We start from the raw sequence: 17,212 nt of genomic DNA, 5'->3' as shown, positions 1-17,212 counted from the left end.
TGATATATATAATACCTGCATATGCTAAAATTTAAATTTTAAGTGCCAAAATGATGTAAAATGTATTTCGAGGCATATCATTTTTCTAAAGTTTTCCCGGGCTCCCTAGGGGGGTTCCCCCTTTAGGCCCTCCCATACTCCCCCAAAGCCTCCTAGTTACGCCAATGCCCTCATGTAACAACACCATAGGAGACGTTCAATTTTTCCGCCTCTGAGTACGTAAAAGTATAAAATTTATAATCCAAGGATACACAGGATTAAGGCAAACTCGTAATCTAATGAGGGGGGATCGAGAGAAAACCACTGAGGTACGTGCAAGCGATATACGCTGTTGTGATGATAAAATTCAAGTAAACACATACACCTTACCCTTCTCTCGTTTATTCTAAATTGGAACGCGATGGCAGTCACTGGAATCATTATGAGGTGAGCTTACAACAGCGAACAGCGCTCAAATAAGAGAGGCATGGTAGAGATGCTTCCTTGAAGTAGTAAATTTACAGCTATACAGAAATAATATGGAAACCACTTTCCAACCGTCGTCAAGACTTAGTATTGGTAACTTATTCCAGTGGTGGTTAAAACGAGATTGTTTCCGTTCTGGAAAGGACCAACTATTAGGATTTCAAATCCAAATTTTTTCTGCGTTTGTCAAAAAATGAGGACGACACAAATGTTATATAAAAGGATGGTGAATAGTATTTTTAAGTTCATCTTGCATCTGAAAATACAATTTCCCGCCGATCAGTTTCTAAAGAGGACCAAACACAATAAATCAGTATTAGTTGCTCCTAAAACCTCCCCTAGCCTTAATTCCTAGCCGCGCCCCTGAATCTCATTACACAGTTTTTGTTCCATGACTATTAGTAACGCGCAGAGAAGGTTCTGCATGCTTGAGAGAACACATCCTAAATACGAATGAACACGACAGTGTGTTGAGTTCGAATGCTAATAGCTTCTGAAATACAGGAAGGGAGTGCAAGTCAGTGAAAATTCACCCCTCGCACAATTGTTGGGTAATGCGTAGACGTAGATGAGACCATGGTCCATATATACATAGAGATCATTTACGAGACACACTGTATACAGCTTCATCGTATTTCTCCGCCATAGTATTGTTTTCGAAAATAAAACATCAAATGAACATGGCATTACAACATGGCTCTATTTTTCCCAAAAAAAGAAAATGTAAGGAGTATTGATACATCGCATCAGGGGCGGTCTGGAGTGGTTGTGTGCCCTTGGCTGGGGCTCATGATGGGTCTCCGAAAAATATAATTTCCGTAAGAAAAAATACAATGAAAAGTAGGCATTTCACAGCGTTTAAAATTGAATGACGTATTACGGTTCTATTAATTGAATTTATTCCTTGAAAATGTACTGAAACATTAAAAAAAACACTATAATAAGCCTTTCAAAAAGCATCTGGTTCTCTTTTATCTCCTAAGACCTTAATTTTATTTACTTTTTTATACGAAGATTTACAACGAGCATACTGAAAAATAGAGCAACTAAGGAAAACTTAGAATTTGAAAAGAAAATTTGGTTCAAATAATGCGAATCGTTTTATTACACATTTCTTATACGCTTCACAATAGAGACGGGAGTTGTGGGAGCCTCCTAAGCTCGGGGCCTTCGGCAGTGGGGTAGCCCGTATTTCGTTCTAGGGGACCAGGGGGGAAATATAAAAAAACAGGGTACTATGTAGAGGGTTTCAAACTAATTTCAACACTTTTCATAAGCAAAAAACTTCATTTTTCGAAGAAATCTATAGTAAATTCATGATTTTCATAATTTTGCTTTCTCTAAAGAAGGAAGATTATTGTGCTTTTACATTTCTGGGTGGTCCGGACCACCCTCCTCGCTACGCCACTGGCCCTCTGCAATTGCCGACTAGCCGACCTTACCAGACCGCCCCAGTGTCGCATTAGTGTATCTATACCAATCCTAGAACTTGAATTAGCTCAAGAGAAAATCATTCCATTTTTCTATGGCCTAATCCTATGAAAATATACATGTAATGGTAAAATTGGATCGCAGATTGCGACTTCATATCCTACAACGAGTTAATGAAAAACGTTCAGGTGAAGTAAGGGAGCCCAGTTGTAGGGCCTTACGCTTTCATTGTGGTGCTGTCTACATGTACCTTATGTTAGCGCATGGCGGGAATATATGTACACCCTTTTTCAAACACCATTAAGATAGCTTACAAGGTATAACGTCGATCTAATAAAAACTGGAAGTCAGCGTTATGTTAATGCAATGCCTCGATCGGCAGACGAGTGACGCGTATGGTCGCAAGTAAATCAATAGTATAATCATTAGCTCCAGAAAATCAATAGCACAACGTTTGGCCCTGTTTTCGCCTTTCACCTTTTTTACGTAAACGCTCAACATAAGGCGGCATAGGTTAACGCACCTATCACGAGCCAAGACTGACTCACTGACTATATGTGTAATTGTTGCTGAAGTCTTCTCGGGAAATCAGCCGGGACAGGATGGACATTGCTGCCCGCAATGACACGGCAGCGATGTCCATCCTGACCCGGCTGATTTCCCGAGAAGACTTCATATGTATAAAATTGTATTACGTCGCACCCTGAGGTCCTGCGGCGATATATAAGACGATGACGCTCCATAATTCTCCAATGAGGACCACATTTCGCCCGGAACAGGATCCTTATATTGACAATCCAGGATTTAATAACAACAAAATAGAAATCCAAGTGAATATAAGGGAAATTTACCACAAATCCACGAGAAAATTCGTTCATGCTGAGATCTGCAATTTGCACTTTCGTTGATGAACTGTCGTATATACTACCCGGAAACTCTCAAAATAGTTATGAATCATTAAGTTCAAACCGGAGGCCCTCTAAGTCTTCATTTATCACCTTATTCTCGGGGCAAGAATCCCAAATTGCCTGACCTCCTAGAAAGTTCCCTCCTCACCAGAAATTTATGCTTGGATTCTACTCTGCTAGCCCAGGACTAGGTAAGACTAGTTACGATGTTCCCCCTTACTCCAGACCACGGGGTAAAGCTTCCCTTGTAAATTGAGAATTCACGCGGAGCATTCGCAATATCGAATTTTGCTCTTTTCCGTCAGAGATCACTGCATCCACCTCAGCTTAAGACGACGCATCACCGTATGTTCGCTGAGAAACGACAATGGAGATGTGTTGACAAGCAGTTACGATAAAGCCAATTTATTAAATTCCTACTTTAAGAGCGTGTTCACGGAGCCTTCCGAAAACTCACCCGAGACCGATGACAATCCCTGTCTACATAAGATGCCAGCTATTGACATTAGTACGCTCGGAATCGAAAATATATTGAAATCGCTTAGTCCAAATAAATCACCTGGTCCAGACGAAATCCCTTCTCGCGTATATAAAGAACTAGCCTCAGAACTTGCCCCCTACTTGCAGTTAATATTCAGTAAATCCATCAAGCAACACGAAGTACCTAATGACTGGAAAATCGCTAATGTAACGCCTATATTTAAAAGTGGAGACAAGGAACAGCCATCTAATTACAGGCCGATATCTTTAACGTCCATCTCTTGCAAAGTCCTTGAACACATCGTAGTCAGCTCGGTAATGAAACACCTAGACGCGCAAAACTTATTAATGGGAAATCAACATGGATTCAGGAAAAGCAGATCGTGCGAAACTCAGTTAGCGCTTTTCGCCCACGATATTTTAGTCTCCGGGGAAGACAACATTCCAGTAGACGCGATTTTTCTTGATTTCAAAAAGGCATTTGATAAAGTACCCCACGGAAAGTTAATAATAAAACTGAAATCTTATGGTCTAGACGAAGATGTCATTTCCTGGATTAGAGAATTTTTGAGCGACCGCGTCCAAAGAGTAGTATTAGACGGTGCAGTTTCCAATGAGGTTAGAGTGACTTCTGGCGTTCCTCAGGGTAGTGTCATTGGCCCACTCCTATTCCTTCTTTATATAAACGACATTGGCGAAGTAGTGCAGAGTAAGTTACGATTATTTGCAGACGACGCTGTAGTTTACAGAGAAATTCGTTCCAGCAAAGATATAGATGAACTAACGAATGACCTTGCTGCTATCCAAGCTTGGTGCGATGCTTGGCAGTTAGAATTAAATTTGGAAAAATGCGTCGTAATGAATTTCTGGAAGAAGAATAACTCCCTACAGCGTAACTATGTCATTCGGGGCGCGCAGTTAAAGGCAGTTGAATCTGTGAAATATCTAGGGGTTAGACTCAATAATGATCTATCGTGGAATAAACATATTCGAGAAATAACCGGTCAAGCTAATCGTAAAATGGGTTTTGTCAAAAGAATATTAGGAAAGTGCGACGACAAAGTGAGAGAAATTAGCTACTTTTCCCTCGTTAGACCACATTTGGAATACGCTGCCAGTGTTTGGGACCCTCATGAAAAAGGCTTAATAACAGAGTTAGAACGCGTGCAAAGAAGAGCTGCCAGGTATGTGAAAGGTCGTTACGATAGTCTTGTTAGTGTAACTGACCTCTTACATAAACTCGGATGGGAATCTCTGTCGGACCGTAGATTGAAAAATAGACTAAACCTTTTAGATAAATTCAAGAGCAGTGTCTTTTCTGACGAAGTTAACCATATCTTGCGGACGCCAACGTACTACGGAAGATCAGATCATATAAATAAAATAAGAGAGATAGATTGCAGAACAGACAGATTCCGAATGTCATTTTTTCCACGATCAATAAGAGATTATAACGGCAGCAATAGAACGCGTAAATAGATTGCATGACTTGTAGTGTAGCCTACTAACCTATGTAAAACTCACTGCATGTTTCTGAATTTCTATTCTATATTCTATTTCTAACAGCATATAGTAGTATAGTTTGTTATTATACGGGACGTTTCTTGGACGGTGTGGTGTGCATGTGGGAGTCCAAATGCATGCTGCATGCTGGTGATTGATCACCCCCTGCCAAACACCCTAGAGGTGGCTCGCAGGGTAATTTGTAGATGTAGATGTAGATCACCCCCGCTCGATCGGTCTTTTTTCGTGATGTACGTACATTCGTGCATTTTATACTCGTTAATTATGGTCTTGAAATTTACGGGGTTTATAGATTAGGCCATTTTTTATACTTGTCCGCATCTAAAAATGTTACCTCACTTTAAAAAAATTTAAATCTCTACAATTGAGGTAAAGGTAAACACTGGCAAGGATTGATCTACATAACATAAACATTTCAAGGTGATAAATCTAGTTTCAAGCAAGTGATTCGCCGAGAAAAAATATTTAAAAATGCGTACACAGTTGAGCGGGAGTGATGCGTCCACTTAATCAATGACGCACGAGAGCGAGATGATATAGTTTGATGAAGCGGAGGGCAAGTTGATTCGAAAGAACAAGGCTCTAATTAATGATGTAGTCTCAAATTTCGCTGTCATCGTTAAAGGCCACCCCTCTATCGGATTTTCCATTCAAACTGAACAATGACCAACCAATATGTTGGGTGTATTTTTAAAGGATTGCATCACCGTGAAAAGGATTGACAGGGATTTCTTTGGGGATTGACAGGGATTTAGCTATTAGGTGTCGATACAATGCTGCGATAAATCCATTGGCACACCTAATTTATCGACTTTCGCGATATATACTAAATATATTTCCGTTCATGGCCGTGGAGGAAATTAATTCGCAAGCATATTACGCTGACGTGGTTCATTGAGTGCCACGAAGCTGCTGATAGTCGCTCGAGTGAATTGGATGTCAAAAGCATATTATTGAGCTGCCATTAATGCAGACGTGGTGAATTATATTGTAACCTTACGTGGTTGGGAGTTTGCGGACAGTTTTCCCAGTGCCCCCACCTTTAAGGCCATGGAAGATCCCTCGAAAATCGTTCTCAGCTTACGTAAATACGGGGAAAGGATAGGAGGAAGGTAAAATGGACTAAGGGCCCCAGATATTCATAATATTAAACTTCATTACCGTAGTAACCGCTACGAAAGAAACTTTACAATTCTTAATCGTGAAACTTGTGCTGAGCATAGTTCAAAGATTCTAATGGAACACTTCGTCACGAATACCTTATTTCCAAACCATTGGTCTGAACTTCGCTCACCAGCCGGATTTACTTCGAAAAAATTTTATCAAGTTCACGGGAGCGGTGATTTTTCAACCTAACGTGAATATGCTCTTGTAATCGTAGCACTTTTTGACGAAATAATGTTTTCAAAGGATTTTTATCAACACGCTCTGTGAAGCCCAGCCGCCATTAGTAAGGAAAGATAGTTATAGCCAACGACGAGACAAGCCTTTTTCTTGAAGCTAATCAATCTCATCGTTTCCCCGAAGAGGCAGACACCATCGCCCCAGAAAGCCATGATTCAGATTCGCTCGATTAAAGCATGCGGCATCACCTCGAGCGAACTATTTCGCTTCCGCAACTACGTCCCGACGACGAATGCAAGGGTTTGATGACCCTATCTGCAACAAGGTTCCAGGGTCCCTCCCGTAGTAACCTCCTCCCACACACCCGCCTCTCCAACCTCCTCCCGCCTTGTCAACTCCCGTTGCTGCGAAAAGGCTTTGGTTCCTTACCGCAGCCGGGACCTATGGCGACGGGATCAATAAATGCCGTCTGCGCCGCCACGCCCGACGCGAAATTTCACCCGCTGCCGCTGCTCCCACGTCCAATGCGTTTGGCGGCTGGATGAAACGGCTACCCCTCTCATCCCCCGCTTTTTTCGGATACCAACCTACCTACTCCCTTCTCTTACCCGCAACCTCACCCTTCCTCAACACCAAGGGGCTCAGGGAAGCGACGCAATACTTCACAATCCCGCTAAGCGAATTATACGAGGGTTATGCAATGCTCAAACGCGTGGATATGAAATAGCGTGGCGTAAGAAATTACTGGAGCCTTAAGGAAGGGGGTGATCTGGCGATAGAGACATTCTATCGGGTCCTCGGTGACTAGGTATATCCATTTCGTAGCTGGAGTACTGGCTTCACATCCCGAGGTCAAAGGTTCGAATCACGATGTTTTATGGAGGGAAAACGAGTTCCACGCAAGTGCCTCGTCCAATGAGCCAAGGGCAAAGCAAGTGAAAAAGCCTAGGGGTTCAAATCCCTCCCCAAAATTCTGGTATACCCACTACAACTGCACCACCCCTGAAATGCAGTGCCCCAAAAAATATTTTTCTGGCCATGGTCTAGAGAGGAGGATAAAGCTCATCTGTGGATCAAGATGTAAAGCAGAATCAATAAGTAAAAATACTCTAATGAGAGAGGGTTCCCTATTTTTATCCACCATCACTTTTTCGAGATTATTCACAGCCGTGATTGATGAAGATTATTACAGTGGCCTTCACTAAATAACTACCTAAACCAGATTGCTCAGGAAATCTAACTTCTATTCAACTTTAGGCATGGATTTTTTATTCCACAGGAAACAAAAATTCTTCTCAAAGAATCAAATCAATGGTTCCCAAATGGTGGTCCACGAGACCATCATCAGTGGTCCACAGGGGAAAAGGTGTCCAGTGAATGCAGATCTTGAAAGTAATTACACTGACAAAGAGGGAAAATTGAGTCTAAATAAAAACCATAATTAGCTCTAAAAACAGTTTTACTTTAATCACCGATAATATTGGTATTAGGAGAGGCTCAAGTGTCCTGATATTGGTAGTAGTGGAGAGTGGTCAGTTTAAGACTCAATTTCAAGCTGACTGGTCCAAAACTTCACACACTAGTCAAAAACATAGACATACCGAGGACCAACTAGAAAAACAAAAGACCTATATAAGATTCACGACTTAACATTTTTTCCTGATTCAAGATTTGAAAAACTGCCTCTATTGAGAATGAATATTTCATTAAGGTAAGAAGTTGACTTTCCTAATGCTGAATAATAATGCTACTGCAAAAGTTAACTTAACCCTGTAGTACACACATGTGCCATGTTTTGACTACATTTATTTTTCTCCAAGTGTTACACTGTAAGAGGCTTCCAATGCTATATGTACACTAGGAAGGACTCACTGCCACATGAGCTTACTAAGTATTCTTTGTTTTTAATGCAATCCCCATAACATAACAAGTAGTATCATAATTGACCTCAGAGATGAGTCATGGCAGAGTTGCAAAGGGAATGTCTCACATATGAAGCCATGCGAACGGTCTAAATGCCACTGCAAGGATATTTAACAGACATGAAATGTTTTTTGAACAAAATGAATTTGTGGGCTACACTGTAATAATAGTGATTATTTTATTATGAATATTTTATTTATAAACTGCGCTCATAAGGAAATAATTTTTTTAAATAGTAAAAGTTAAAATATGGAGAGTGCAGTTGACACAAAGCAACCTGGATAGTAAAGGTAGTTTCAACTCTCCTCCAATAGGATTAAGAAAGTTTGGCAGAGAAGAACTGTGCAGAGCCAAACAACACAATGTATAGTAAAAAGAAGAGTGCATAGTAGTACATTTTGGAAATACATCTTATGTTGTTGTACAGCACTTGCATGTAAACAAGGCATTGAAATTGGTCTGAGATACTGTGTAACTTAAAATGGCATGATTGAGATATTTTTGTCTTGAGGCTAACATGATTAGAATACCACTATTTACCCAATGCTTTTCCACTCACAGTGTTATTTTAAAATGCATTTGCACTGAGTGTGGATCAAAATATGTATGCTAAATTTTCAGAAGACTATATTTATTAGATTTAAAGAAGATTATATTTTGATACCCGGGTCAAGCTGTTAATATTAATTAAAAGAATTGGGGACTTCAACTTTGGCAAATATTAAGCTAAGTTTGCTAATTTAAAAATAAAACCTTTTGTGAGAGTTTCATGTCTATGTGTCTGTTTCATATGAATTGATGCATTATATTATCCTAATAGGGAACCAAAATTGCACAAATTTTTTGGCACAAATCTTTCTATATGAAGTCCTCAGTCATTTTTCCCTATTAAAAAGAATAATTAAATACAGCTTGGGCTTCCCTAAATAAGCTTGCCTCAAGCAGAAGTCTTGATTGAAAAAAATAATCATGTACCTCAACCCTAACATAGGATACAAACAAGAAGAAAAAATTGCTTGGTAAAAAGATTCTTTTCAAAGGCTGTAACCAACACTTAGCCAAAACCAAAAGGTGGATGGTGGCACTCAATAGAATGAGGAGTGAAACAGACTAAGGTATGCAGTGTAACAAAGAGACATGACCATGCCAAATATATTTTAATTAACTTAGACTTGGGGAATGAAGTTGAAATTGGCTAATATAAAAAAAAATCCCTAGCTGCATATGAAAATAGATGGTATCCTATATCTATACAAATGTACTACAATAGGCTCAAGCATTGTAGTAAAATGAATCAACTTGTTTACACATCATGGCCATGCCATCCATGCTATCTTGGAGTCCTACCCCATTTCTAAGAAAAATTGTGAATGCTCTTTCCCTGAAATCAGATGATACTCCAGATGTATCATATCAATAAAATGAGATTAAAAAATTACTCTGAGTATTAGGGGCATCACTCACTGTATTAGGATGACTAACGCACAGATTAAAGTAAATTTATAAAATTAAAATAAATACTGGAAACCAAATGAATTATTGTTAGAATGAATTTACCAATTTAATAAACCATCTACCTAATCTTTATGACACATCACAATCCTTATTGCCTCAATACGCTGATTAATTAGGAAGAATAATTGAAATGCCTTGAACTAATGGGGAAGTTGAATAAAATAAAAAAGCTGATGAAAGTTAACTATTGATACATAAGCAAACATTTTACACATATTAACCATCTCAAATTATGTGAGAAATGCAGTAGAGAACTTTCAGGAGTTGTACCAGTAGTAGCTCTCTCCTGACTTTAACATGACTTTTTGGGCTTGCTGGACACAAAGCATTTTAAGAGGCTATGAAACGCAGCAAAAATAATCCTTACACGGAGACTAAACTTCTTTTCCCTTTCTCTCTTAATATGGGTCAAGCATAAAAAAATATACAGGAATAATTAATCACTAAGGCAATTTCATACTTCAATCATTATAGTATAGCCTAAGCAACAATAATTACTAGAATTACATACATATATCTATGTTCAGAAGAATTCAAAATTCCAAAAGTTATGCCACTTAATAATGGGAAAAATGTTGAGTGCTGCACACAAGGAAACACAGCACACGAATGTTCAATTCATCTAGCCTTCAGGAACGCATTAATTCACCAACAACATGAGACTCAGCACAATAAGAACTCGAAAGACATTATGCACAGCAACCCCACTATATAAATTTGAACTGAAATTTTACCCTGTTATCAATCATATGAGGTTTGAGAATCGTCATCATAAATCAACAATCCTAAGATTTACAGGTGCACAGAAAGCATTACGCAAACACTAAACAAATTAGGCTGTGAGCCGCTAGAGACTCGGAGACTTTTACTTATTCAATAACCTGTCCTATGTAATATTCATTCCAGACTCCCTTATCTTTCTTCCCATCCACCTTCCTTTCCACAATAGGGTGGTTTCCTATTATTTTTTTATTGCCTAAATCGAAAGATTATTACTCCTGGAGTACGGATTTCTCGCTTTTAGATTTTTTAATGACGATATCTATTTTTCGTGATTAAATGAAAAGTGAAAAATTTCAAGCGCACGAAAACGTGACGCGTAAGTAGGAATGATGGGAAAAAGTCCGTGCGACGAATTTCTGGTTCCCCCTCCCGCCTTGTGAGGTGACCTTGATCGAGGCTCTGAGCGCTGATAGGACGCAGGATGCTAGCGGGTAGCTGAGTACCTTGCTGGCTGGTAGCGCTTGGCTTAAAAAAGGTTTATTAATACCTTATCAAACGAAGAAAACTTTCCGACCTTAGCCAGTTTTAATAGGTGATTATTAAGACATGTTTCCCTGAGCTCTGTGCCTCATGCATGCATTGGTAACCTCAGACGATGTATAACTCCTATCCTCTCGTGTAGAAACTAGGTCCCTGTGACGTCACGTGGAGTGGAATCGCATGGGCGCCAATCTGGCCTTTTTCAAATGAGGATAAAATTTGACCCTTGCCATTCGTCTAAACCGGTATTTCAAAAACCAAATAATTTGTGTATTATGAATACACTAATGGTGGGTAACGAATCGCAATCAATGCCTTTCGTTTTCTTTGATGAAGGAAGCTACCCTATTGTTTTCGTCACGCCATCATGCCTGATTATGTGGCCAACTAAGTTGTCCCATCATAAGGTTTGAGAATATCAATTTTCGTATAGTTGATTCTGCCATTTAGGGTGAAGATAACAGCCAGGGAATAACTCTAACTTCAATAGTTGAGTCAAGCACTGCCATAACTGTATTTTTTAACCTCACCAGGAGGACAATGCTAGTGATATTCAAGCAAGTAATCCACCAGGAAAGCCTCCTAGGTTACCACTCAGATCTCTCTACATGACCTAGAAAAATATCTTTCCACGAATAATTACACATATCCAATTTCAATATTGAACAAATCAGGGAACAGAACGAATGATAGGAAAATGAATTATGCTAGTCAGCCCTAGCAACATAAACACATGCCTTGGCGTAGATAGGTAGGGGAGAGTCTGCCTTCTTTAAAACTGAATTAAAGAAATATGTTAATATGCTTCATGCCTGAATTACATAATAAAATTTTCTGTTTTTTAAAAACATTTTTTGATAACCTGCATTTCATTGGACATCACAAGTTATAATGAGAGTTGGCTTTAGCATCATCGGAATCCAATTGAGGGGTATATACTCAAGATTAAAAATATATATACACATGTACTATTTCTATCAATATGTATGAACATAAAGACCAAAGTACCTTGAGTCTTATCTTACTTAGTGCGTTACCTACTATTTATGAAATAAAAATTAGGCATTTATTTTTGTGCACAATAAGATAATGGTAAGACGAAAAAAAAATCCTAGAGCACATGCCATCACATATAAAGTTTGGATTCAGACTTTTGCATTGTTTTCAGAAGTACAGTATTGGCAGATTTTGTGAGTGGCGTTGGAATGGCAAGTTTTTGGTTCCAGCTGCACAATTCATTTCTCAAAGATTCACGCTTCAACAGCCATTGAAGGATACAACTTCAAGAATATTGAGAGTGATGAGAGAAAATGTTCAACAAAAAACTTGTGAATAGGATGAGAAATGGTAACGATTACTAAGAATTATTATCTTCGTGGTCTTTGAAGACCTATCTTGGTATGATTACTCAGAGGGATAGGAAAAGTGATAGCATGTTTCAGCCTTAACATTATCACCCTCCAATTATCTCAACACATGAAGACAAATTAATGACTCTAGAGTCAGGGTTCCCACTCTACCTGAACAATGAAATTCACGGCTTTTTCCAGGTTTTCACGGTTATTTTTCACGTTTTCACGGTTTTTTTTAAGGTTTTCACGGTCTCAATTTTGCTGAATTCACGGTCCGTTAATAAGCCAACAATAAGAAAATCACTGGCCGTATATCAACAGAAAATTAACGTACGCGAAAAACGCCGTGAATGTTAACGCCGCAATGAAAAGTGATATCTGTTATGACGTGATCTATCGTTTGCAAAATTCAGGGCCGACTAAAGGACCAGCCCAACCGCGCTCTTGCCCGGACGCCGAATACCCTTCGGACCTTCTTCCGTCCGGACACTCGAGGTACTTTTTTAATTCCTCGCTGAGAGATTGTTTTTTGCGCACGTTGTTATTACTGCACAGTAACCGAATTTCCCCCACCCCAATGTTTCTTATTTAACGGAAAATATTTTATTTAAATTGTTTATAGAATATAATAAATTGATTCTTTCTTATTCAGCGGAAAATATTTTATGAAAATTGTTAATAGAACATAATAAATCGAAAAACAATTTCATACACCGTATTAGCACGAATCTAAGACGAACACGATTCTAAGACTACCCTCCTTTTTTGGAACTCCACTAGGGGACAATTTTTCTTTATTAATAACGATACGATTATAAAATGAATGCGGAAAAACGATCAATGCTTAATTTTTTTGCTATATTGCCTATGTCCCAGGAAACGCAGGAATTTGGCGAGTAATTAAGAAATTCATTAAAGGTTTCAAAACAATATTTTAGATAATAACAGGAATAGTAGTACTTTATCAAGACACATACGTCATATTGTTGATTCGACCCATATCTCTTTCAAAATTCTGAATGTTTGCTCTCCACTTGGCATTTACACTGCTATTATAGATTTCAGTCAGATGTAAAAATTCTTATCCATCAAACACCATTTCCAGTACACGTATTCACGAGAGCAATGTGCATGTTGTGCCTAAAACAACCGCATTCGCCGGTGCAGTGACTGGTTGTGAGATGGATCACGAAGGCCAAAAATAGTCAATTACTTGAATTGTTCCTGTCTTATGAATATATATTTTAATACAATTGAGGTAGTGTGTAAAGCGTGAACAATGTTGCGTTAATCGTCAGCGGCACGCCCACCTGGATCTTCGCCTTCATATCTCTACTTGTTTTCTCCAGGTAGCTCACTCTACCCCCACCCCTACCGTCATGTGCTAGCGGACAACCCAAGGCGCTCTGCAATATTCACGCGCATCTAGCCCGGATTCTTTTCTTCATATTCAATTATTTTCAGTCCATCTCTTAAAGTTCTCAATAGTTTCTTCGGAGGGGCCATGGTCGGAAGACGACTAAAATTAAACTAGTGAAAATGACTCTATTAAACTCACATGGAAAACACTCGGTGGTTCGAAGTCCAGCCACCCCGGAAAGTAGGGAACCACTCGTACGAGGTGAAGTTCGGAACTGATGCTATCGCGTACGGGGGTACGCAGAGCACACTGCAGAGGGCGAAGCGTGACCATAGGACTGCGCCATGAAATTTTTTACCCTAAAGATGCCCATTCTTTTCTAATTAGCGTAGCGCCAGATGATCAGATGAATTCGGATTGTTAGTAGGGAGAAACAAAAATCCTGAGAAGATATCCCTTCGTCAGTAACTCTGACAAGTGAGACTTATAGTATAGCTCGTAAATTGATAACTGATAACAACCTGGTATCATGTTTTCGGAACAAAATGCCGAATTAACTGCCGTAAGCTCAGCTACGAGGATATCGCGTTTCGCCAAAAATCACCATCGTATTTTTCCATCTATTTCCTTGCTTAAAATACGTCATGTGTGGTCTCGTTTTTTTTAACGTGCAAATTACTAACATTTCAATCTAATATAAGCATAATAGCAATTACTGAATATCATTTTTAGATACCTTTTGGGCTAATAGGTGAGTTGACCTCCATAAACTGGGAACTTCGAAGCAGTTAGGCTGAAAAAGGTCAGTTGGTGAGAAGAGGGGGGAGCGCGAAACACGTTTCTATTGTTCTCGTGTAACTCGATATTTTTTTCGAAGCTAAGGTCTTCGTAATAAGATCCCTGCGCGAGCTGGGACCTGTTTTTATTTTGAAGAAGAGGAAAGCGTCAGAAGGGGGGAGGCGAATGGTGAATGGAGGGGGATAATGGTTCTTGGGAAATGCGCTAATGTTACTTTCCCACGGCACTGAGCTTCTCCCAATGGTAGTTCCATCTCTTGGAGAGGATTCCAACTACGTGCTTGTCGTTATTAGCCATAAATGACACATTGTATTTATTTCGTCTCATTTTCGTCGAACGATGGATGCGGGAAAATTCTGCGTCGGAACCGCGATCTTCAAACGATCAATGCGAGGAACGATACTTCGGGGAACGATAGATGCGGGAAAAAATTAAATTGTCTATAAGGAACTTTATTTGGGACCAGAAACGGCGAACGATCAATGCGGGAACGATAGATCGAGGTTCCACCGTATAACTTTCTTTTGAAAGCGGCAGTGTAATGACTTCTTTTCTCTGCTATTGTAATACTCTGAAACCAAAACTGAATCGATCTCTCTAATCAGAGGCAAATCATGTTCCCTTCTTACCGTTGCTCTGGGAAAAATGGAACGACTATGCAGCACAATTAATCGTAGAGGGCGTAACTTGGTGGAAATCCATAATATCACGAATACAAGGATCAAGGAAATAGCAAAGTTCTTGATCCTTGTATTCGTGAGACTATGTAGCAGTTTATATCGCGACGGCATTGAGGCTTTAACGACACAAACAAACAGCATTACCTTAGATAGCAGAAAGCGGAGGAACTGGATCACCACCGACAGTAAATAACTCCACACTAACTTTCCGGTTGCGACGTAAAACTGGCAAGTTCCAGGTCGACGCATGCGACAATCGTGTAATGCTGTGTTGCCATAAGCGGAAATCTTCTCTCGTTTTCAGGGCCGCAATGCGCGAGAATTAGTAACGTCACGCCGAAAGCTCGCTGTCACCCGGTTCAAACGCAGGGAGCGTAGTGTCCACAGCGCATGGCAGGTTGTCAAGGCTAGCGGTCTTCCAGTCATAGGATTGAGGGTGTTGAATAAACGTTCAAATTTTTCGACACAATGGCCATCTAGATTTAGTTTCGAAAGTGGTCGCTGCAGCCAGTGGGAAGGCTAATTGGGTTGAAGGGGGACTAAGCAGTGACCGAGGGAGGGGAAACCAAGCCATTTGAGGAAAGTAAACAAGCTGATGAGAAGTGGTGTCATATTTCAGGTGGGGGAGAGAAAAGGCTTGCGCTGGGGAAAGATGTTTTTTTCTTAAGGCAACATTCGTTCCCACGCTTTTCTGACCCATGCGACCGCATGCGACGATGCTCGCCACAATGAATAGAAGTGCGCTAGCTATGAACGAAGATGAAAATTTCTGGTAAGGTATTATTATCAAGATTGAGAGATTTTTAAGGTTTTAAGAAGAAATTCACGGCTATTTCCCGGTTTTTTCACGGTAGAGGAAATTCACGGCTAATTCACGGTTTTAAGGTTTTCACGGTTGAGTGGGAACCCTGAGAGTACTCCTCCATGAAACTGAGGTTATAAAGCCAGAGTCGATGAAAATGGAAGACTTTCATACTTAGGAATGAAAATCGGTTTGTTCAATATGGAGATCACTTATCTTCTATTTGGGCAAATTATATCCATTGTTAGTACTTATCACAGTTCCATTTCAATATATTTCATTGACTCATCTTTTCATGAAATAAGTAGCATTACAAACAAAAAATGATCTTCAGATATAGCAACAATGATGAATCATGTGGTTAGGTAAATAAAATTTAACACAACGCTAGAGTGACAAGGATTTCCTCGCTTAAACATACAATTTTAGACCTTTTGATAACAGATGACAGAGAAGGATAAAAAAGTCTCATTTAAAGGGATGTGTTAGCTCTACTGGTATGTGATTCTTAGTTATGTTTCTTCATAATCCCTAAGAAGATTTTAGCAACTGAGGAAGGATGTCAACATATTATCGATATATGTACAGAAACTTAGTAGAGATCTACTTCACCCAGAGTTAAAATGAAAGCAATCTCTAAATATGCATGGCATCATATATAGAAATAATTGTTAGGAAAGGAAATTTTCATACATGAGGTTTATAAAATAAAGCCACAATGCGCATTGTGCTGATGGTGCATAATTTGGGTTGATCATGATTCAAATTTCATAAACGGGATTGGTCAGTTCCTAACTAAGGAATATATACTCCGTAAGTACTACACTAAACTCTACAAACAAAGTAAGTTAGTGGACGATAGTGTGGAAAAATGTACAGAAGGGTCGCCACTTCTTTGGAAACACTGGGAAAGTTGACCTCTGCAAATGCAGACGATGAAACATACACAAGGTATGCACTTAGAGTCTTCGATATGCCGCATTAACTTATAGAATAAGACTAAACTATGGGCGCTTAAATGGTAATAAAGTAGCACTCACTTTAATTTCTGGAGGTAATATGTCGCATTTTCTGATAACATTTATCCGTAACCTCTCCTCCGCATACTGTGACACTATTTTTCTTCTTTTCACGTCTTTTATCATTCTCCAATCTGCCCATTTATTTCTGACTTGATGCAGCTAAGTAAAAAGATATCAAGCATTTAGTTTCGAGTATGATCTCAAAGACAACAGGACTTACTTCAAGTACATATAAATAATGCAATTAATGGTTATCAATTGATTTAGATCGATTAAATGTTTAAAATCAAGTCTATAATTTACCCCAAATCCAGGCAGTACTCGGGAATTATGCAACAATACGAC

General features: G+C 39.3%; 1 protein-coding gene across 1 annotated transcript in view; it reads right to left on the bottom strand.

The window, feature by feature from the left end:
- Positions 1–17,212, bottom strand: part of LOC124160636 (doublecortin domain-containing protein 2-like) — a 62,146-nt gene that overhangs the window by 32,498 nt on the left and 12,436 nt on the right. The window contains exon 10 of the mRNA XM_046536548.1: positions 16,886–17,026. Within this exon, the coding sequence (XP_046392504.1) occupies positions 17,007–17,026 (20 nt within the window). The 3' untranslated portion in view covers positions 16,886–17,006. The remainder of the gene's footprint in view (positions 1–16,885; positions 17,027–17,212) is intronic.

This window comes from Ischnura elegans, chromosome 6 (assembly GCF_921293095.1).
Source record: "Ischnura elegans chromosome 6, ioIscEleg1.1, whole genome shotgun sequence".
Classification (NCBI taxonomy): Eukaryota; Metazoa; Arthropoda; class Insecta; order Odonata; family Coenagrionidae; genus Ischnura; species Ischnura elegans.
Note: the sequence above shows the minus strand (reverse complement) of the source record. Positions and strands in the feature narration are given on the sequence as shown.